The 24,567-nt window shown below is 44.1% G+C and overlaps 1 protein-coding gene across 1 annotated transcript in view; it reads left to right on the forward strand.

The window, feature by feature from the left end:
- The window catches only part of LOC146855828 (rab-like protein 2A), a 183,800-nt gene that overhangs the window by 152,403 nt on the left and 6,830 nt on the right, over positions 1 to 24,567 (forward strand). Inside the window, exon 7 of the mRNA XM_085653767.1 lies at positions 15,229 to 15,326. Within this exon, the coding sequence (XP_085509893.1) occupies positions 15,229 to 15,326 (98 nt within the window). The remainder of the gene's footprint in view (positions 1 to 15,228; positions 15,327 to 24,567) is intronic.

The raw sequence follows: 24,567 nt of genomic DNA on the forward strand, positions 1-24,567 counted from the left end.
AACACCGCTGGTCTGGTTGCTCCAGACTGGCCCTTGCTCCCCTCCAAAGGAGCAATCCCTCTGACCTTGCTGGTCAGAACCAACAGCTGATTTCCGAATCCTTCTACAATTGCTTTTGCCAAGGCTTGTTTGCTTCGATCAAGTCGCCGACACCGCCGACAGCGAGAGCCTGCGTGGGACAGCTTGTGAGCCGACTCCTGGACGTCGTCGACCTTCAGGGACCACGTGGCTGCGGAGACAAGCTACCCCTCATCACCTGTTTGCACCCGACATCGCCTGGTACCCACCTGGTGCCACGCTGGTCACTGGCTAGTGACTGTGAACACTGTCCCCTCTGCTTACAGGTCTTCAACATCTCCGATCCACTCTTGGATCCACTGCATCTCTCCCCGACCGACCGCCTGCAGCACTTTTGTCTACAGGCCCCACGGAACCGATAGAAGAAACCCGACGCACTTCGAGTCCTATGCACCCGCTTCCTGTGGGTGAGGTAAAGCTGGCACTCCTGTGCCCAAGTGTAGTATTACATCTCTAGTGCCTGTGTTCCAAATCTTAAGTTCCTAGGTCATCCGGAAGATTCCTTTTGCAGTAACTTTGTACTTTTTACGCACCCATTGAAACCTATGGGAGCACGCGTGTGACTATTTGCTCTGCACACGCCACCCGTGGACCTCCTGGTCACTAACTAACGTTAGCTCCTTGTAGGCCCAGCGATTCTAGAGGCCCTAGGCCTTTTCCCTTTTCTGTTCGTGGTACTTATACCACTATTTTAGTATATGGTTCGAGTGGCCACCAGGGCCTATCCATATAAAGTGCAACTTCTGTGTATTCTGTGATAATCTTGCTTGACGATTTGTGCTCCTGTGCTCATAAAGAGACTAGGGGTTACTTTGAGAAATAAATACATATATATTTTGAATATATATCTGTGTGGTGTCCTTTCATTGGTATAAAAGGGGGTTACTATTGGTAAAACAGCTTGCTTAACACGCTTCACGAGTTTAGCCTCAAAGACTGCTTAGCCTACGCTACCACTAGGGCAGTTAGTCCAAAAAGGTTGACTTACAACCACACCATAAGGGTTGCTTGGCATGGTACAAGGTGGTCACTAGAACTAGTGAACAGCATATACCAGGCCAACTTCTCACATTGGTGAGCAGCGGTGGGATTTGAGCTTGCTGTGTTTTACCATTGTAATCTCTTGGTTACCAATTGAAAGATCACATAGGTACCTGTAGGTACATATAAAACAAGATTAGATATACTTAAGTTCTACTGAACTTAGTTGTTGTAGAGCAAAGGGAGTAGCACACCCTGACTACAACTACTAGATAGGTTTAGTAGGTAAACCCAAGTGTAGGTAGATTGCAACAAATCCACCCACACTTAAGAGCAATGGCCGGGGCAGAGGGGTCCACTGTACCCATCTCTGTTGAGAGTGACCCCCAGAGGGCACCATCCAGCTTTGCTACCCTTAATCAGAATGAGCTCAGGCATTTGGCAACTCTTAGAGGCCTTAAACAGCCCAAGAACCCAAACTCTGCTGAGCTCAGAGCTCTTACAGAATGATGAGAATCAGAGAGCACTCAAGAAAGCTTCCCAGTTAGCCCCCTCAAGGTCAGGAACAGGAGGCCCCCCTTCTGAAGATACTACAGAGGTACCCAGTTCCAATAGCCATCCCTTAGATGAGAATCATACTACAGGGGAGGAAAGTGGTGAGGATACAGAAAGTAGTGATGATGAAGGGAGAACTAGCCCAGTGCCAAGTATTATACTTGGCCCAGCTAAACCAAGGCTATTGGGGACTGACAGTGGGTTCACCCCACTGGATCTCCCCAGTGGACTTAACACAGGGCTTGGAAGGCAAAGGAATCGCTCAGGTGACTCCAATGCTTCCCATGGCTCTAGAGGCTCTCAAGGTCACTCCAGGAGAAGGATGACCACCCCTCAGAGGAGGGAACATGAGGCCAAGATGCAAGAAGCCCAGCTGAGGATCAGGAAGCAGGAGCTAGAAGTAGCCCTGATGGAAGAGAAACTGAGCAAGGCTAGACAGCATAAAGAGAGTGGGTCTATACCCACTGGTGGCAGCATTGTCCCTAAGGACAAAGATAGGGTTTTCGATAATAGAAACCTGTCTAAGGTTGTGCCCCCCTACAAAAGTGGGGATGACATCCACAAGTGGATAACTGCTCTTGAGAGAGCCTGCAAAGTACAGCAGGTTCCTGAAGACCAGTGGGCAGCAATCCTCTGGCTCTCCTTTGAAGGAAGAGGCAGAGACAGACTCCTCACTGTTAGAGAAGAGGATGTCAGAAACTACAGAGTCCTGAAGAGTGTTCTAGTTGATGGGTTAGGCTTAACCACTGAGCAGTACAGGTTAATGTTCAGAGACACCCAAAAGACACAGACTCAGGACTGGTCTGAATACATTGAATGTGCCACTAAGGCTTTGGAGGGTTGGTTGCTGGGAAGTAAGGTATCTGATTTTACAGGATTGTATAATTTGATGATGAGAGAACAGATTTTAAATAACTGTCAAAACCAGCAACTGCATCAACACTTGGTTGACTCTGATCTGACCTCTCCCCAAGAATTGGGAAAGAAGGCAGACAAATGGGTCAGAACCAGGGTTAAGCAAAAGAACCAAAACCAGGGCCAAGGGGGTGATCAGAAGAAAACAGACCAAAAGGGTGGAGATCAGAAACCTAAAGACCAGAAGTCTTCAACAGGGCCCCAAACTACTGCTAAGGAGGGTGGGTCCCAACAACAGTCCAAAAAGAAGAAAGAAGGTTGCAAAAATACAACTCACTGGACTAGTGATTGCAAAAAGGGTGGAGCCCCCAACACTGTTGCCCCTAAGGCACCTGCTCCCAGTACTACTGTTAGCAGTGTTGGTCCCCAGACAAAGGGTGTAGTGGGAATCACTATGGGAACTGAAGGAGATTCTGACTTAGACAGAACCCTGACACAGGCAGTCTTGATCTGTGATGGGGACATTGATTTGTCCCTGACTGTGAGCCCCAGTAACCTGGGCAAATACAGACAGACTCCTTTAATTAATGACAAAGTGGCTCAAGCCTACAGGGACACATGTGCCAGTGTCACTATGGTGACACCAGGCTTTGTGGACCCTGGACAGTACATACCAGGTGAGAACTACCTGGTGACCAATGCCAGCAATGCCACTACTTCACATAGTGTGGCAGTTGTTAACTTCTCATGGGGAGGGGTAACTGGCCTCAAAAGGGTTGTGGTTAGTGCAGACCTCCCAGTAGAATGTTTGTTGGGCAATGACCTAGAGAGTTCTCTATGGTCAGAAGTGGAGTACAGGACTCATGCAGAGATGTTAGGTATAGCATCACATGTCCTTGCTGTGACCAGGTCACAGGCCAAAAAGTGCCTCACTGAACCTCAGGTCTTGGATCCTGGAACAATGGACCAAGCACCTACCAAGAAGAAGAACAGGAGGGTCAAGGCTGTGCCTTCCCCCCTGCCTCAGAGTGATGATCAGCCTTCCCAGGAAGCTGATCTAGAGGACCCTGAAGGAACTGTCCCTGAAGAGCTTGAACCTGACCAGGTTGAGTTTCTGGGGACAGGGGGACCTTCAAGGGCTGACTTGAGGCAGGCTCAGTTATCCTGTCCCTCTCTTGAACCCCTCAGACAGCTGGCTGCTGCTGAGGCTGCTGGGAATGCTCAAGGTACCCATAAAGTGTATTGGGATGAAGGGCTCCTTTATTCAGAGGCTAGAGACCCCAAGCCTGGTGCTACCAGGAGGTTGGTTATACCTCTGCAATTTAGGGGCTTCCTTCTTACCTTGGCCCATGATATTCCTTTAGCAGGACACCTAGGCCAGAACAAGACCTGGGACAGACTTGTCCCTCACTTTCACTGGCCTCATATGAATGAAGATACAAAGGAGTTTTGTCGCTCCTGTGTTACCTGCCAAGCCAGTGGCAAATCAGGTGGCACAACAAAGGCCCCCCTAATACCACTACCTGTGGTGGGGGTCCCCTTTGAAAGAGTGGGAATAGACATAGTGGGTCCCATGGATCCTCCCACTGCATCTGGGCACAGATTTATACTGGTGGTAGTGGATCATGCCACCAGGTATCCAGAGGCAATTCCCCTTAGGACCACTACAGCACCTGTTGTGGCCAGGGCCCTACTGGGAGTATTCTCCAGAGTGGGGTTTCCTAAGGAGGTAGTATCTGACAGAGGTACCAACTTTATGTCAGGATACTTAACAGCTATGTGGAAGGAATGTGGTGTCAACTACAAGTTCACCACCCCTTATCACCCACAATGCAATGGGCTTGTTGAGAGATTCAACAAGACCCTAAAGGGTATGATCAAAGGATTACCTGAAAAGCTCAGGCGAAGATGGGACATCCTTCTACCCTGCCTTCTGTTTGCTTACAGAGAGGTCCCACAAAAAGGAGTTGGCTACAGCCCCTTTGAATTGTTGTTTGGGCACCCTGTGAGAGGCCCACTGTGTTTGGTGAAGGAAGGCTGGGAGTTACCTCTCAAAAAGCCTAAGCTAGACATAGTGGACTATGTACTTGGTCTCCGCTCCCGGATGGCTGAGTATATGGAGAAGGCATCCAAAAACCTTGAGGCAAGCCAGGCCTTACAGAAAGCTTGGCATGACCAAAAGGCTGTCTTGGTTGAGTTTCAGCCAGGACAGAAGGTATGGGTGTTGGAGCCAGTGGCCCCAGCAGCACTCCAAGACAAATGGTCTGGACCCCATACAATCCTGGAAAAGAAGGGAGAGGTCACCTACTTGGTCGACCTAGGAACTCCCAGGAGTCCCCACAGGGTACTCCATGTTAACAGGCTTAAAGCATATGTTGACAGGGCAGACATGGGCTTGCTCATGGCTACAGATGAGGGACAGGAGGAAGAGAGTGACCCTCTCCCAGACCTGTTGTCTCAGAACCCTGAAGATGGCTCAGTTGAAGGAGTGACCCTTGGAGGCAACCTCACTGCCCATCAGCAGACTGAATGTAGACAGGTTCTACAATCATTTTCACATATGTTTTCCTTGATACCTAGTCAAACTGACTGGTGTACCCATGTGGTGGACACTGGTGACAGTCTGCCTGTAAAGAACAAACTTTACAGACAACCTGACCACGTCAGGGACTGTATAAAGGCTGAGGTACATAAAATGCTGGAATTAGGTGTCATTGAACCCTCAGAGAGCCCCTGGGCTAGCCCAGTGGTTCTGGTCCCCAAACCTCACACCAAAGATGGCAAGAGAGAGATGAGGTTCTGTGTGGATTACAGAGGACTCAATGCTGTCACCAGGACAGATGCACACCCTATTCCAAGGGCAGATGAGCTCATAGACAAACTAGCTTCTGCAAAGTTTTTGAGCACATTTGACTTAACAGCTGGCTATTGGCAAATCAGATTAGCTGAGGAGTCTAAGGCCAAAACAGCATTCTCAACCCCAGGTGGGCACTACCAGTTTGTGGTGATGCCCTTTGGTCTGAAGAATGCACCTGCCACCTTCCAAAGGCTGGTGAACCAAGTCCTTACTGGGTTGGATGACTTTTGCGCAGCATATCTTGATGACATTGCTGTCTTTAGCTCCACCTGGGAGGATCACCTGATCCACCTGAAGAAGGCTCTTGAGGCTCTGCAAAGGGCAGGCCTCACTATCAAGGCTACAAAGTGCCAGATAGGGCAGAGTAAGGTTGTATATTTGGGCCACCTTGTAGGTGGAGGCCAAGTTCAACCACTGGAGAGTAAGATACAATCCATCAAGGACTGGTCCCCTCCAACCACCCAGACTCAAGTTCGAGCTTTCTTGGGCTTGACTGGGTACTACAGGAAGTTTGTTAAGAACTATGGGTCCATTGTGACTCCTCTTAATGACCTGACATCCAAGAAGATGCCCAAAAAGGTTCAGTGGACAGTAAGCTGTCAAAAGGCATTTGATGACCTGAAGGAGGCCATGTGCTCTGCACCTATCCTGAAAAGTCCTGACTACTCCAAAGAGTTTATTGTCCAAACAGATGCTTCTGAGTTGGGTGTGGGAGCTGTGCTGTCACAACTTAATGTAGACGGTCAAGACCAACCCATTGCTTTTATTAGCAGAAGGTTGACCCCCAGAGAGAAGAATTGGTCAGCTATTGAGAGGGAGGCCTTTGCTGTGGTGTGGGCCCTGAAGAAGCTGAGGCCATACTTGTTTGGCACTCACTTCAAGATTCAGACCGACCATAAGCCCCTCTTGTGGCTAAATCAGATGAAGGGTGAAAACCCCAAACTGCTTAGGTGGTCCATTTCCCTACAGGGGATGGACTTTACAGTGGAGCACCGGCCAGGTACTGACCATGGGAATGCAGATGGTCTCTCCAGGTACTTCCACTTAGGACATGAAGACGAGACTGGTCAAGGCTAGTTTAATGTCCCAGCGTTTGGGGGGGGGGTTGTGTAGGAGAGTAGGGTCTGCTATCCTATGGTCACCCCAAATTTTTGCTTTTTGCTTCACTGGTTTTTGACATATTGAGGCTGTGGGCCTGCCAATCAGACCCCCAGCCTGCTGTTCTCTCTACTAAATTAAAACTATGCACCCTAGGTGCATAACCAATTGGAAGTGGATCACCCTGTCAGCCCCTGTACCAGTGTACACTAGGTACCCAGGGCATTGGTGTACCCAAGGCCTGCCAAGGGCTGCAGCATGTATTATGCCACCCCAGGCTTGGCCTAACAATTTGACACAACTGGCTGATCACTCAGCTGGGGTAAGTTGGTGTAATCACCTCTTACTTAGGTGTAGTATACCTATACCTAACCTTAAATGGGACACCTGGTAACCTATAAGTCACTCCTATGGCAGGCCTTAACAATCCTGAAGGCAGAGTGCTTGGTTCCATGTGAGATGGTGCTCTGGCATGAGCTGAGCCTGTCTGCAGTGGTCGGAACAACTTCCTTCTACTGTTTCCAGATATCGTCATACCATATACTCTTAAAGTGCATTATGAACCTCGCGGTTAAATGCTATCTTTGGTTTGGCTTTATCAAAACATGTCGAGTAAGGTGTCATACGAATTGGAATACTAACCCCTCGCCAATTCTGGCGACGGGGTTAGCATTCCACCCTTCTAGAGGGACACGACATGTACAGTACCTGAAACCCGGGTAAAATCAGACATAGCCTCAGCTCCACAAAATGGATGCTGCCACCACAGACACAAGTCTGCCCTCCTGCTGCTGGGAGTCCTTCCAGCTTGGGAGGTGTGGACAAAGGGTTTCCTGCCAGGGGAGGTGCGTGCACCACCCCAGACAGGATTTTGTGTATTGGTCAGGTAGGGCTTGAAAGAAACCAGACATGCCTGTGGCTCACAAGGAGCCTCGGTGCATATGCCAGTTCAAACCGGTCCTGGGGCACACCAGTCCCGGGCCTGGGGCGAGCTGGACAAAGGATTGGGGGTGTAACCACCCCCCTTCCTGGTCCCACCCATAGGGAGGGACCTAGCAGGTAGTCCGGCCCCTAGAATCCGCTTAAAGGTAGGAGCTGTGTCCTAAGACTTTAGACATCCTGGAATCAACTTAAAACTAAGAAGAAGACGGGAACTTCGACGCTCTGCTGCACAGAGGACTGAAGCCAATCTCCCCTGTGGTCAGGGAGTGACCACCTTGCTAACGCAAGCACCATCCAGCGAATCCACGTCTGCTTTGCCGCCGCCTCCCGCCGGAGCCCGAGCCCAGAGACTGACAAGACCTGGACCTCCAGACCTCTCACCGCCCGATCCACAGTCCCTGCAAGGAGGAGACCCGTGGAGGCACCGAGACACGTGGAGCCAGCCATCTTGAAACGACTACGACAAGCTGACCAGTGCAACAACCGAGGCTCCCTCCAAGTTGTGCTTTGGGTCCTGAGAAGCCCAACCCTCGAGCAGCATCTGCACCAAAGGTGAGCCCTCCAGCATCTCCACGATCTGCGTGGGGCCCTTCTGCATTTTGCCACTCGACGCGCCTAACCGGTTGCTGGCCCGCTGGCTAGTGGCCATCTTGGCGACGAAATCTACGACAAACACCGCTGGTCTGGTTGCTCCAGACTGGCCCTTGCTCCCCTCCAAAGGAGCAATCCCTCTGACCTTGCTGGTCAGAACCAACAGCTGATTTCCGAATCCTTCTACAATTGCTTTTGCCAAGGCTTGTTTGCTTCGATCAAGTCGCCGACACCGCCGACAGCGAGAGCCTGCGTGGGACAGCTCGTGAGCCGACTCCTGGACGTCGTCGACCTTCAGGGACCACGTGGCTGCGGAGACAAGCTACCCCTCATCACCTGTTTGCACCCGACATCGCCTGGTACCCACCTGGTGCCACGCTGGTCACTGGCTAGTGACTGTGAACACTGTCCCCTCTGCTTACAGGTCTTCAACATCTCCGATCCACTCTTGGATCCACTGCATCTCTCCCCGACCGACCGCCTGCAGCACTTTTGTCTACAGGCCCCACGGAACCGATAGAAGAAACCCGACGCACTTCGAGGCCTATGCACCCGCTATACATGCAAAATAGGTTCAGCACTATTTAAAAGAGTCCATGATATTTAAAGGATTTTCCACGAAGTCACTTTGATTTTCTTAATCAGTCTTCTCTTTATTGCATCATATCACAGGTATGTAGTATCACAATCTTGTTAGCAAAAGAAAGCCATAGCCGACGCGTTTCGTCTCCTAAAAGGAAACTTCTTCAGGGCTATAGAGAAATACATACAAAATACACTTTAATTCTCAAAAGAAAACACCAACATATTTATACATTTAAGATATATAATCATTCTATGCACATAAATTTATAAAGCAAAATTAATAACAGTTCATCTTAATTGGAACATCAAAAATACGTTATTTATAAAAGGAATTCGATCTTACTGAATGGAAGAGGGCCTAAGAACAAGACAAAACAAAACATGACATTATATCACATTTATTTGATTGTGGTTTCTAACATTCAAAATTAGAATAGGAATAATCCTATATTTGAATACTAACAGGCCTTAGTAAATGAGCTCATATTAGGCATATCATCTCATTAACCATTCGTGTCAGGAAAATTCCTTCACAAACATGTGCACCAAACTCCTTAAGATGGACTTATGTAATATAAGAAAAAACCTTTGTGATGAAAAGAGGGGAGAAGAGAAGCATGTGAACCCTAAATGGCCGTCAGACACCTAGGTCAAATAAAGATGAGTAAAGACCTGCTTACTAATACACACGTGATCATAGCCTCGATATAAATCAGGAAAAGATATTATTAGCCATATATCACTTACCAGAGAAAGATTTATTGCATAGAATTGCATCAGTCCGGGAAACGTTATATAGAGACCTTCAGTAAGTGAGGGATAATGCCTATGAAAAAATACACATGAAAGAAGAATTTATTGATAAACCAATTCAAAGTTAGAATTGCGAGAGAAAATAATCTCACATATGGTTAGTATATCAGGAGAGACTATTCAAATTTAGCAGAGAAAAGAGACCTGTTAATATAAACCCGAGCAGTGCCCATGGATCAGTGCCCATAAGGTCAAATATTCCCAATCACTGTCCTTCAAAGAAATAATATTCCGAGAAAGATAAAGCATCTGACCAAAATTAAAAACAAGCTAGAGACACTTCCGTATTTTTAGAGAAATAATAAAACGTCCTAAAGACAACTCACCCAATAGATATGTAAATCTCTGAGTGTGGTAACAGGAACACTCGTAAAATAATTTAATGTAAGGGCGAAAGCTGCTTAAAGTCATCCGCTAGACTCAGTACCTAAAAGAGAGATATGAATTAAAAATACCTGGCTGACAAATCACGCAACCAAATTGAAACGATATTAACTCTTATCAAAAATAATTGTTCAACAATACTATAGCATGAAAGAGTGTTGCGTACTAGTGTACCCAAGGTGCTAAGTTCAACAACGTGAATGGCATGAGCGATGTGAATTTAAAGCATTTTATGACAGAGTAATCACAGTAAATGCTCCGAATACAAGAGGAAATCCTACGTGTGAAGAGACCTCCTTAGAGAAGTCAAACATTCAAAACAGCGGCCATCTTATAAGGGCAAAGTAAGCTGATAATAATTTATGAGGGAAATGAACAAATAGTGCTAAAACGTCGGTAAAGCAACCAATAACAGAAAAAAGCGTATAAAGACCAAGAAATTAAATCTATATGAAATAATTGCTTTAAATGGAAGGATATATGGCATGTATAGAAAAACCCTAAAAAAATATAATTACTTTGTTATTTTATACTGAGATAGTCACCCCTGTTGACTTACCAGAGCGGCATAGTAACCCGTGCTCTCTTCGTGGCGGTCTCGTACGAATAAACACAATCTCAAGTGGATCGTATTTAAACCATCCCGGTCCAGTGATAGGTAACACCTGTCAAATGACCGAAAATAGAAAGAGTCTATACATCGCACAATCGCAAGGAAGCGTGGCGGCCATCTTAGTACTGCACACTTAATAGAATTGTTTGTTGCTATTAAAAAGATTTATATTTGAAAGAAAAGACCGCTTCACTTGTATTAATGCTTAACAAATGTAAAGTCTATATAAATTTATTTAAAACCATTTGCATGGGTAAAGCAAAGAAATAGTTGCTGAATCGTTGCATTTATCGTATTTTCATAAAAAAATATGCTAATAAATATTGCTGTTAAAAAAAGATCATTTAGTGTGTCAGCAAGCAATAAACTAATGGAAGCAGTCTTCAAGAGTCTAAATAAGGACAATCAATGGCAAACAATGCACGCAAAACGGCAGCCATCTTAGAACGGTATAATCAGTATGAAATTTACTCGATACTGATGACAACAGAGTTTAAAAGTCGGAACGCGGACGGTCAAATAGCGCAAAGCACGAAGGTGCGGCGGCCATCTCGGAACGGCGTAATTAACAATAAGCCTGCTGGATATAGAAATACAGAGTTTAAAAAGTCGGAACGCGGACGGTCAAATAGCGAAAAGCACGAAGGTGCGGCGGCCATCTCGGAACGGCGTAATTAACATTAAGCCTGCTGGATATAGAAATAAAAAACAATAACTATAAATGAAAATGAAAATAAAAATAAATATAAAAGGGACATGAAACGGTCAATGCATCAAGTAAACTGAAAAGTACTTAATAGTGAGTGAACAGTCCTAAAGGATTCAGCAACTATTTCTTTGCTTTACCCATGCAAATGGTTTTAAATAAATTTATATAGACTTTACATTTGTTAAGCATTAATACAAGTGAAGCGGTCTTTTCTTTCAAATATAAATCTTTTTAATAGCAACAAACAATTTTATTAAGTGTGCAGTACTAAGATGGCCGCCACGCTTCCTTGCGATTGTGCGATGTATAGACTCTTTCTATTTTCGGTCATTTGACAGGTGTTACCTATCACTGGACCGGGATGGTTTAAATACGATCCACTTGAGATTGTGTTTATTCGTACGAGACCACCACGAAGAGAGCACGGGTTACTATGCCGCTCTGGTAAGTCAACAGGGGTGACTATCTCAGTATAAAATAACAAAGTAATTATATTTTTTTAGGGTTTTTCTATACATGCCATATATCCTTCCATTTAAAGCAATTATTTCATATAGATTTAATTTCTTGGTCTTTATACGCTTTTTTCTGTTATTGGTTGCTTTACCGACGTTTTAGCACTATTTGTTCATTTCCCTCATAAATTATTATCAGCTTACTTTGCCCTTATAAGATGGCCGCTGTTTTGAATGTTTGACTTCTCTAAGGAGGTCTCTTCACACGTAGGATTTCCTCTTGTATTCGGAGCATTTACTGTGATTACTCTGTCATAAAATGCTTTAAATTCACATCGCTCATGCCATTCACGTTGTTGAACTTAGCACCTTGGGTACACTAGTACGCAACACTCTTTCATGCTATAGTATTGTTGAACAATTATTTTTGATAAGAGTTAATATCGTTTCAATTTGGTTGCGTGATTTGTCAGCCAGGTATTTTTAATTCATATCTCTCTTTTAGGTACTGAGTCTAGCGGATGACTTTAAGCAGCTTTCGCCCTTACATTAAATTATTTTACGAGTGTTCCTGTTACCACACTCAGAGATTTACATATCTATTGGGTGAGTTGTCTTTAGGACGTTTTATTATTTCTCTAAAAATACGGAAGTGTCTCTAGCTTGTTTTTAATTTTGGTCAGATGCTTTATCTTTCTCGGAATATTATTTCTTTGAAGGACAGTGATTGGGAATATTTGACCTTATGGGCACTGATCCATGGGCACTGCTCGGGTTTATATTAACAGGTCTCTTTTCTCTGCTAAATTTGAATAGAGTCTCCTGATATACTAACCATATGTGAGATTATTTTCTCTCGCAATTCTAACTTTGAATTGGTTTATCAATAAATTCTTCTTTCATGTGTATTTTTTCATAGGCATTATCCCTCACTTACTGAAGGTCTCTATATAACGTTTCCCGGACTGATGCAATTCTATGCAATAAATCTTTCTCTGGTAAGTGATATATGGCTAATAATATCTTTTCCTGATTTATATCGAGGCTATGATCACGTGTGTATTAGTAAGCAGGTCTTTACTCATCTTTATTTGACCTAGGTGTCTGACGGCCATTTAGGGTTCACATGCTTCTCTTCTCCCCTCTTTTCATCACAAAGGTTTTTTCTTATATTACATAAGTCCATCTTAAGGAGTCTGGTGCACATGTTTGTGAAGGAATTTTCCTGACACGAATGGTTAATGAGATGATATGCCTAATATGAGCTCATTTACTAAGGCTTGTTAGTATTCAAATATAGGATTATTCCTATTCTAATTTTGAATGTTAGAAACCACAATCAAATAAATGTGATATAATGTCATGTTTTGTTTTGTCTTGTTCTTAGGCCCTCTTCCATTCAGTAAGATCGAATTCCTTTTATAAATAACGTATTTTTGATGTTCCAATTAAGATGAACTGTTATTAATTTTGCTTTATAAATTTATGTGCATAGAATGATTATATATCTTAAATGTATAAATATGTTGGTGTTTTCTTTTGAGAATTAAAGTGTATTTTGTATGTATTTCTCTATAGCCCTGAAGAAGTTTCCTTTTAGGAGACGAAACGCGTCGGCTATGGCTTTCTTTTGCTAACAAGATTGTGATACTACATACCTGTGATATGATGCAATAAAGAGAAGACTGATTAAGAAAATCAAAGTGACTTCGTGGAAAATCCTTTAAATATCATGGACTCTTTTAAATAGTGCTGAACCTATTTTGCATGTATGTTTGAAAAGGACTCACGTCCTGATTTAAGGAGCTCAGAGGAAGTGTGTGCCTTGGTTCCTTGCACTATTCTAGTTTACACTGAACGACACTATTCACTTGTCAGGTGCGGTGATATAGCCTTCTCCCTCTTCATATTTGGTTATACCGCCTATGCACCCGCTTCCTGTGGGTGAGGTAAAGCTGGCACTCCTGTGCCCAAGTGTAGTATTACATCTCTAGTGCCTGTGTTCCAAATCTTAAGTTCCTAGGTCATCCGGAAGATTCCTTTTGCAGTAACTTTGTACTTTTTACGCACCCATTGAAACCTATGGGAGCACGCGTGTGACTATTTGCTCTGCACACGCCACCCGTGGACCTCCTGGTCACTAACTAACGTTAGCTCCTTGTAGGCCCAGCGATTCTAGAGGCCCTAGGCCTTTTCCCTTTTCTGTTCGTGGTACTTATACCACTATTTTAGTATATGGTTCGAGTGGCCACCAGGGCCTATCCATATAAAGTGCAACTTCTGTGTATTCTGTGATAATCTTGCTTGACGATTTGTGCTCCTGTGCTCATAAAGAGACTAGGGGTTACTTTGAGAAATAAATACATATATATTTTGAATATATATCTGTGTGGTGTCCTTTCATTGGTATAAAAGGGGGTTACTATTGGTAAAACAGCTTGCTTAACACGCTTCACGAGTTTAGCCTCAAAGACTGCTTAGCCTACGCTACCACTAGGGCAGTTAGTCCAAAAAGGTTGACTTACAACCACACCATAAGGGTTGCTTGGCATGGTACAAGGTGGTCACTAGAACTAGTGAACAGCATATACCAGGCCAACTTCTCACAGGGGGGTATACTCAAATTTGAGGAACTCCAACGGCAATATCACCTGGCTCGTGGGGAAACATATAGATATTTGCAAATTCGGCATGCTCCAAGGGCGGCCTTTCCGTCCTTTGCGGACATACCGGAATCTACACCACTTGAGGATAGGCTCCTAGATGGGCCCTTAACTTCGAGAGTAATATCACTTACATATAAGAAACTGTGCAATAATCTCCTGGATAATTTTTTGAGACTCAGGGAAAAATGGCAGGATGATCTGGGGTTGATGGATGACGAGGACTGGCAGGAGGCCCTTATGTCCCCTCGAGAGGCAGCCATCACACAAAAATTTAGATTGATTCAGTTCAGGATACTTCATCGATCATACATGACAGGACAGATACTAGCAAAAATAGGCTCCAGATCGGACGATCTTTGCTTGCGGGGGTGTGGCCAGCGGGCCACATTCTACCACATCCTGTGGAGCTGCCCGGTGGTATGTGTACTGTGGGAGGAGGCCTCAGGGCATATGCAGAAGGCCCTACATAAGGAAATTGTTTTGGCGCCGCAAATGGGCCTATTGAATATATGGTAGGCAACGGACCTAACGGAAGTGGAGAAACAATTCACGACGCTAGGATACACATTAGTTAAACGGGAGATTGCTAGTGGGTGGGGGGGAGGTAATGCACCACGGACCCATGTATGGATGACGGAGCTAGATAGATGCATGCTGGCGGAAACTGAGGTTTTTGTAACTAGGGGATGCCCAAAAAAATGGGATCGTACGTGGGAAAAATGGAACAAATATCGAGGGGAGCCTGTACTATCCCCTATGGTGGAACTGGAAATGCGTCAACAGACAGAAAGAGCATTTGGTGTGTAATGTATAATTTGTTTAATGATTCGTTAGATACGACAGTGGTGTCAGACAAGAAAATGTCGTCAGTCTACAATGTATAATGATGTTGTTAAACCAATAAACAAATTTAAACAAAAAATAAAAACTTTAAAAAAAATGTTTTTGACACGTTAATAATATGGTGGGAAAGTAATCCTAAAGTATTAAAGCAACATTGAAGAGTCTGTTCTAATTATTCACAATGTCTCTTTTGTCTTCAACAGTTGATTTGAAAGTCACTCAAAAAAGTTTCAACTTTGCGAAAAAGTTCAATCTGCCGTTTTATTTTGTGTCTGCTGCTGATGGTACCAATGTAGTGAAGGTGAGAAAAGCTATCAAACTGTTGTCATGTTGCATTACAGCAAAGGCTGTGCTAAACACAATAAAACGTTTCTGTTTGGAAAAATTAGTAAGTATGGCACCTGAACAAGAATTAAAAGACTGCCATAAGGAAGGTCCTCTACCAACATCAAAACATATTTCCCCAACTTCAACAATAAATGTGAGGGTAAAGTAGTAGAAAGGAATACTTTAGCATAAGAATTTGTGTAATCTTTAAACAATGAAACCCCCAGAAACAAACAACAATTCAATGAAGAAATGGTGCCTAGTAATCACAATAATATTCCCTTGTGATCATATTTATAATTGTTCTTGATCAATGAAAAGTCTAATCAGTTCACAAAGTGAAATATTTTAATATTTATTTACATGCATAGGCAAATTTAGAAGACAATGATCATATGTAGGAAAACTCGACCCACGCCACAGAACTCTACACATGCCACTCATACCTTAACATTACAATCTTAGCCATTCTAACAATCATAAATAGTTGGATTTATAAATTATGTTCTTTGTGGATGTACAAAAAGTATATAGAATAACAGAAACAGAAGTCGTAATGGATCAGTAAATGTATATATATGTGGCCCATAGACATATTGAAGTAAAAATTATCTTTGCAATATTTTGTGTTCACATCCAGAGTTAAGGACAGAGGTGTTTTGTAATGGCTGACCATATGAGAGTTTTAAATTTGCATTGTGTTTGAGGATTTAATGTTAAGGTATGAGTGGTATGTGTGGAGTTAAAATGTGTAATGTGATATATATTTTGTTCTGTGGGATTGAGACATGTTTTCATACATATGGATGAATAAATCAATCAATCAAGCTTTATTCGGTGTGTACAAAAAGCCATAAAAGCAATTACAATAATAAAATACATTACAGTAGGAAGCATGAATCACATTAGGACAATTTGCTATTGAATTACATAATACAACATTCTTATCAGTTGCAAAAAAAGCAATCCCTTTCCGTATATTTATTGCTTTTAAAATAACCATAGCAACATTAAAACAGACTCCAATAGCATTAAAATCAGCCAAAAGTTTCATAGCCACTTTGTACATTCTCACAGTTTGTTTTAAAAACAGTTGTTTTCAAAAATAACACCTAAAATTTGAATATAAATCGCAAAAAAGCATAAAGTGGATTATGCTTTGCTTGGACTGTCAGTCACAGGGGGCAAGATTTAATTGTAGGAAAAGCAACTAATTGATGAACAAGTCAAAGTCTGGTTAATGCAAAACAATGTGATGGGTTTGTAACCTGCATTAAATAACTTTGGAAATCCTTCTCAGACTTGATTGTTTTATAACCTATAAAAGTCGATATTTTTTTTTTCCCTGCCAAAACCACTCTAGGTTCCATTTTATGATTTATAAAATTATACTTGATTGACAGTTTAGTTAAATCAGTCACTAGTGCAGGATTAGACTGGATTTACAGATTAAACAGCTTGCCATATTTATTACCAATATATAAAAGGCCAAGGAATACGCATTGCCTTATCCAAAGACAGACAACCCGTAATAATTGACTTTGTGGAGTTAGTCTCATCCTTAGCCCAAATAGACCTCCATAACAACAGTGGCGCAGTGAAATCTTATCTGCTAGATACTGTAATCCTAACTCCCGGTGTATTATCTCTGTGGAGGCTGAGGCTGGTAAATTTAAAAGACGCTTTAATAAATAGTTTTCTTCACTCTGCAGTGCCTTACTGCAATAATAACCCCACACTCTGGCTCCACAAATAGCGGAAGCAACAGCTCTGGCCTTATAAATAGCTAACATGTCTCTAATTGTTCGGTTACCCAATTTTGCTGCAAACCTAAAAATCCTGTGTGCGCTTCTGTTCATCTTAGATCGAACATTAGTAATTTCATGTGACAATGTCACACTACTGGAAAAAGTTATTCCCAGGTAACAAAACGTGTCAACAGTTACTACTGGGGTGTTATCAATATAAAAAGTTTTGCATTTCTTCAATTTCGGCCCACGTATCATGGTATGTGTCTTAGGTTTATTAACTACCTGTTTCCTTGCAGCAATAAAATCACCAAAGCTGTTGATTAGTCGCTGTAAGCCCATCGGGGCCCAAGATAATAATACAGCATCATCTGCATAAAGTAACACTAGGGTGGTACTCCCAGAGATTTACAGGGCATCTGATTGTACCGCTTGTAGTACCTTTCCACTTAATTGATCAACAGTGAGAAAAGTAGCGTGGCACGGACGCAGCCCTGGTGTATGCCTCATTTCACATCAAAATTCGGTGTGCATTCCCACCCCCCAGGTCCCAACTCGCACTTTACTTGATAGAATCTCATAAAGCCTTGCTGGAAAACATATTATAGGTTTGGGTGCACCAAGGTTAAGTAAGGATGGCCAGAGGATAGAGAGGTCAACAAGATTGAAAGCCCTGCTAAGATCAGCGAAACATAAATACAATCTCCCTTCTATAGCGCAGGTGTATTTACCTATTAACAAGACCAGGTTTATACATTGTTCTATCGTCCCCACCTCTTTTCTAAAACCAAATTACGCCGGGAAAAGTATTGCATTATCTTTGCCCACTCTTCTAGTCTCATTAGAAGGACTTTACTCATCACTTTTGCAGAGTTTAGAAATGCTATTGGGCTGTATTTTTTTGGGTTCTGATTAAATCATTGTCTTGTAAATTTGCCGTTGGATGTCAATATATAAAACATTGAGATATTTCCAATGTACCAAATTTTTGGTTTGTTGCATTGGATTTCGAACTCTTCCTGTAGAGCCTCTTCTTGGAGCTAGGTTTCTATTCTTTTTATGTGTCCAGAGACCAACTGCAGCCTGGAATTCACCTCTAAACCTCTTACAAAGTCCCTGTATGGCTTCTCTCTGCTTGCTTTCGATCACCTTTATACTGATTGAGACCTTAACCAGCCGGGTTGGAATTATCACCGACAGAGCAAGTACTTGACTTTCAAACTTAATATTCAGCCCTTGGAAGTCGCAGAATTATTTCCATAAGCGACGAAACACGTGTTGGCTGGTTTTACTACAGTGATTACTCAGGTTACAAACTTAAATGTGAAATGAGCGAGGTTTTACTTTTTAATATTCCATTAGGAAAGCTCCATGTTAATATACTTATTGAATGTTTAGGAGTTAAAATTCTTGTTCAATTTGACGATATATGGGATGGCAATTGTGAACATTTACATGTTAAGACCAAACAGCTACTCAAGAAGTGGCTGAATTTTCTGTTCTTGCTGTTGTGGTAAGTCAATCTAGTAGAAATATTCTTGTTGGATTTCTTTATATCATGGAATCTGACTTTCACAATTCTCTCCTCCTTTAAAAAAAAAAAAAAATAGAATAAATTGCAAAGCATTTTTACATCGGTGGTCTGGGAAACCAGGAATCCTCACATGGCCTACAAATGCTGTATCTGCTGTCTCCTTGGTCAGGTAAATCTTCTAAGCTTCCGGTGGTACTACCGGACAGCACTGGGAAGTTATATCTACCACGCACTAAGTCTCAAAAGCTGCCTCCAGCATAGTTGACCATCCCACCCTCATACACACCCTGGTGTCTCAGTGGGATTTACCACCAGCGTCCTTCACTGGTTTTCCTCCTGTCTTTCCAACTGACACTGGGTTGTTCCCATGGGCACCTACAAGTCACAAATTATCCCTATCACCTGTGGAGTACCTCAGGGTTACTTACTGTTGTCTGATATCACAACAGAGCTAAATTGGTCTATAACAAAGTCATTCCGAGATGGGTATCGGAGATTTTCCTATTGAGATCCAATTGGAAGAGGAGGCCTCAACCAATGTTTGTGGCATGCTTCATCATTGGCGACCTCTCCACACCCTTGTAAGATAAAACTACCAGGACGGACTCAACCTCAACTGAGAGGGAGTTCTTAGATAAAATGTACTGGATAAGAATGGATCCAGATCATTTAAAAATACCTAAAGGTAAACCCATGTTCCCTTCCAGGAGAATCCTCATCAAAGTCATAAGCAACCCTGCTGTTTCCCCAGACTAATCTTTCATGTAGCATTTCATACATTTCTTTGTTCCGTTCTTAATGTCACCTTAAAAAAGTACTGACCTATCTGTCACCTTTGTTGCATGATGGGATACAGGGGTCCTAGGGGGTCTTATAGGCACGGTGCCAGGTTTGGCTTGTTATGCTTTAAATGTAGCCTATTTGTTAACAATGCCTTTGTATTCTCTTGCAGTTTTCTCTTCAATAAAGGCTGTGTTTGCACTTAATGCCCTTTTTCTGATTTACAGAAATGCTGGAGACTGGGGAAAGGTTCATTAAAGGAAAACTCAATGTAAATTAGACATTTCTAGTCTTTAATATAGGCTGCATACATTTATGTATATGTGTGCCCAGTAGTGCAGCCGTTCCCCCAACAGCTACTTGTGTGCCAATGTGGTAGCCGGCATCCCTGTTACTTTGTGGCTTGAGGTATCATTAGTCAGTTATCAGTATTTAAATCTGTAGATGTATCGCACCTCACTGGGAATTCGTTGGTGGCAGTGAGGACCTGTCATCATATCACCCCATATAGCCTGATTGCCTAGTTAAGCCAAAGATCTAGTACGTTAAGTTCACTCACCTATGTTCTTGTAAAGGAGGAGCATATTACATCCTAGAAGTTCCAAACCTGTCACTTACTTTGTCAAGTGGCATACCATACTGTGGCCAAGTAGTGCTCCTGTCCCCAGCCACTCGAATGCCAATGTGGGAGCTGGCACCCATATTAGGCATGGCGGCGTCTTATGTCATCCCGTGGTCCGAGCACCGCACGGGGATAATGGGAGATGTATTTCAATGCGCAGTGTTTGCCATCCGGCTCACCTGAATGTTTTCCTTGGTAACTGGAACTACTTTTCCCAGTAAAAAAGAGTCAGAATGTAAAACAGTGAGGGGGGGTGCAAAGCAATTAAAGATACTAGTGTTAGAACCCATGAGTGCATGCATGTTATCGTGCTAAGCACAATGTGAAAACGTCTCAGAAGGTATCACTAGGTACAGACCAATCATTGGTAGAGGAGCAGGGGAAAAAACGTGAGGGGTTATTAGCGTCCTGAAGTTCAGCAATAATTGCAACTCTGAACAATCCACAGGGCTCGGGGCATAATGTACGTGATGAAGTTCAGGACGTGCCCCATCAGCAGCGGGTTGGTGTCTGCCTCTGTAGGTTGCGGATGAGTCCCACAAGGCCGATCAGTGGGGTCCCAGCAGACCGCAGGAATCCCTCCGGGCGAGTGCTGTGCCCCCACCGCACCTGTAAAGGCAGCTCCCAGATGAGACCAAAAATGCTGCCCAACAAGGGAGAAGAATGGGTTAGGTGCCACCTGGGTAGCCTCGCCTCCCGCAATCATAGTCACAGAGGCTGTGCCCGGCAGAGTTCGTCAGCCTTGTGATCCCTGGTGCCCCTCTACAGGCCACTGATGGCTTCAGGCACCACACCCAATGGTGAGGCGCATGTTGTCAGTCTAAAAAGATCAGATGCCTCCCCGAAGGGTGCTGTGGGCTCTCCGGCAGGCTCAATCGCAAAACCTCTGATACCCAACTTGTAATTACTTTGTTATAGACCAATTTAGCTCTATACCACTAGCCATTGCACTCCTTTGTGACCTACGAAGCTAAAGGACCCTCAAGGACGCCAAGCTGTATCAGGGGGAAAGCTGCTGAATCGCCCAGTTTCGGGACTGCGAGGACCACGGTGCTCAGCGCCAAATCGAATCGCCTCACCTGGCTCCTCTTCCCGACCCCGCCTCCACCAACCATCCATCCAACGCCTCGCGGCCCCCGCTTCGCGGGAGCCGCTCGCAGGCGCTGACAGCATAAATCACCGGCTGGGTTTTTATTTTTGTTGTGACCTACAAAGCAAAAGGACCCTCAAGGACGCCAAGCTGTATCAGGGGGAAAGCTGCTGAATCGCCCAGTTTCGGGACTGCGAGGACCACGGTGCTCAGCGCCAAATCGAATTGCCTCACCTGGCTCCTCTTCCCGACCCCGCCCCCTCTTGCCCTCGCTATCATTGATAATATTCCTCCCTAATGCGCTAGCGGAACGCGCGCGGGTCGTAGCCCGGGGCGAAGACCGGGCAAAGGGCGGGCCGTTTGTGGCCGTTCGTGGACGGCCGAGGACGGGACGGGCCATCCCCCTAAGTGTGTCATTGAACCTGTGAAACAAACATTTGCGCATTTGTGACTTTGTTTTATCGCTATCTGGTTGTTAGCCATATGTTGTAACTGTTATGCTATTTCAGCATTTTAGTGTTTTAATCTTTACGTGTTTTTAGGTGTATTACCCTGTATTCTTAGGTCCATTGTCACTTCTTCTGGCTATCCCCCTACTGCTTGCTCTTTACTCTTGAGTATGACTTCCCTAAGGTCCGGTAGGAAGATTGCTCAGAGTAGTATTGGGGGTTGTGTAACAGGGACTCTTGATAATTTCATTACAAGAGCAGCCCGGGTTCTTGAACAAGAAATCATATTAACTGAAAAAAGACTGTCTCTAGAAATCTCTGCTAAGCGATCGTCTCTTGGCAATATTATGGCAGCCAATTCTCCTGATGGTAGGCTGCCTCAACCAGTTTTAGACAGGCCACGTAGTGACTCGCAAGGGTCGCCGGACATATCAGCACAGAGTCCGCTGGATAACTTACCCGATACTATAAACATTTCCGAATCAAGTGGTCTACCCCTAAATACTAGTGTGATCCTTTCACAGCCCATTATTGTGCAGCCTTGCATTGACACTTTGAGTCTGGGCAGTAAGTCCAAGCCCATCCCTGGGAAAAGAAAACATATGGGAGTATTCTCCAACGGCAGACGCGCTAAAGTGCCTAAAGTGTCTAAATTGTCCAAACCCGTAATTCAATGTGACGCTCCTAACTCTTATCTGCCCCATAGTTCAATTCCTGTTATTGGGAGTCCCAGGTCTTCTCATCCTCCCACTACCCTGCCTACTGCCAACCCCATGCCCCCTGGCTTTTCTGAGCTTGTAGAGCAACTACTTAAATCCTTTTTCCTTCTTCTATATGAGAGAGTCAACAGACTCTCTACTTCCATAGGGAAAATTGAGAGTATGGTGCTTACCAACACGTCTCTATTGGAGAAGATTTTAGCGACTCCAACTGGCTCAAAGATTCCACCAACCTCCGATGTAGCAGCTAAAACGGGGACTGTTCCCAACGGTAATACTCCTTTGGCCAGTGCACCCTCAAATTCCCTTGTTCACAAAGATCATGCTGTGGAGGTATCTCACCCTCATGTTAGCACTGTTATGCCAAAGGATCCAGCTTGTAATGCTATTCCTGATAAGAGTAATACTACAATCTGCCAGCCTATAACAGAGGGCGATGGTCTTCTTTTTAAACTTCCATGTATTAACCTTCCTCCTGAGTCGCAGCCATACACTGTCATCATGGTAGGTGTTCCACGGCTCCCCCAGGCTAAGCCTGAGTCTCATAGCGAGCTGAAGAATAAAGTAATACATTGGTTAAATGGAAATAGGCCAGTACCGGCTAGATTAAGTGCCGAGATTCTGACTGTTCGTAGGGTGAGTTGGGTGGGAAATAGGGCTAAGAAAGTGGAGGGAGATTGTGTGATTATAAATTTTCGGGACCCAAGGGTGGTGAGTCATATATGTTCCTACCCCAATATTTTGAGCATCACTGGAATATCCACTCTGGATTTGTCATACTTTTATCCTCACAACCCCTGTGTTATATCCTGTGACATGTCTACTGGCTGGGAAAGGGTCAATAGGAGCTTCCGTCGCCAGCCAAGATTCGATTTCCATCTCCCACTGTCTAATTTCTTTGCACCATTGAACACTTTAGAAGGGGTAGATTGACTGCCATCAAATCTAATAAAAAAAAAATGGGTTGTGTTTTTGAGGCCCTGAATGTTCCGGGTTAGTAAGTAGGGGCGGGTCTAGGGGGGTATACATGGACTCGGGCGTCTTGTTCCCCAATTATGCTCGTGTTCTTCAAATAGCCCCCCTTACAAATTCCGATCCCTTATTACCAGTTCTGGAGTGTCCAGATATGAAGGCCAACAGTCCTGTTAACCTAAATCAATCGAGAATTGAGACGGTTTCCCGTACTCGTACGTCATATAGTGACAGTCCATTGACTACATACACTGTTCCCTGTGCCCCTGTGTTTGAGTGTAAGGGTCCTGGCATTACCGTTACCTATCCAGCCGTTCTGGGTTCTCTACCTGTTCCCCTGCTGACTGACTCTTCTAGCTCTCCCCCACTCACTTTGGCCTCTTGGAATATTGCTGGTCTCCGTAGTAAAATAATTAACGAAGATTGGTCTGCCTGGGTAACCACCCAAGACATCCTTGTCTTCCAGGAAACCTGGGCTGTGGACCCTATTTATTTTTCTGGATATGTAAACTTTTATAAGGGGGCTTCCAGTGGAACATGGGGCCGTCCTTCGGGCGGTCTCTGTATATGGGTAAGGCAAACCCTCAAGTGTAGTCTTAGCGAACTGGCCATTGACAGCCCTGATATATTGATTATCTCATTGCAAATCAATGATGACCCAGAAATCTTGATTATAAATGTATTTAATAGGGGCCTCCTTGGTGGGCGTGGTACTAACACCTTCTTACAATTGGATGGGTTTTTGGACACCGTCAATACATGTACTAACGTGGTAATACTGGGTGACCTAAACTGCTGTTTTGAGCCTCTGCATACTGCTCGGGATTCACTCACATTGGAAGTGGATGCGATCTTGAACATCCCTCCTCTTGATCTCCCCCCTATCAAGAGGTGGACCGAATCTGCTATCCAGTTGATGAGCTTATGTATGGAGCGCGGTTATAGGGCTGCCAACGGACGGACCCCGTCCGATAAAAATGGCAAGATGACTTTTTCCGATGGTCGACGTTGTAGTAGCAGAATCGATTATGCCCTAATCAAAGTGGAGTTTTGGCCCACACTTTGTGATATGGTGGTTTTAGACCGCCCAGAGAGTGACCTTAACCCATTAGTTTTGAGTTTTATACTTTCCCTAGCCCATAGAAATAAACCCTCAGAGATAGTGACTGCTGATGCACTCCTCACTAACAACCAACGGAGAGTGCGCTGGGAAAAGGTTGCCATTGACAGTGTTGCACTATCTGAGATCAGCTCAAAGGTGTTCTGTGCATTGAAGGACTTAAAGGCTCTTCGGAGCCCTG

This window comes from Triturus cristatus, chromosome 4_1, assembly GCF_964204655.1.
Source record: "Triturus cristatus chromosome 4_1, aTriCri1.1, whole genome shotgun sequence".
In the NCBI taxonomy this organism is placed as follows: domain Eukaryota; kingdom Metazoa; phylum Chordata; class Amphibia; order Caudata; family Salamandridae; genus Triturus; species Triturus cristatus.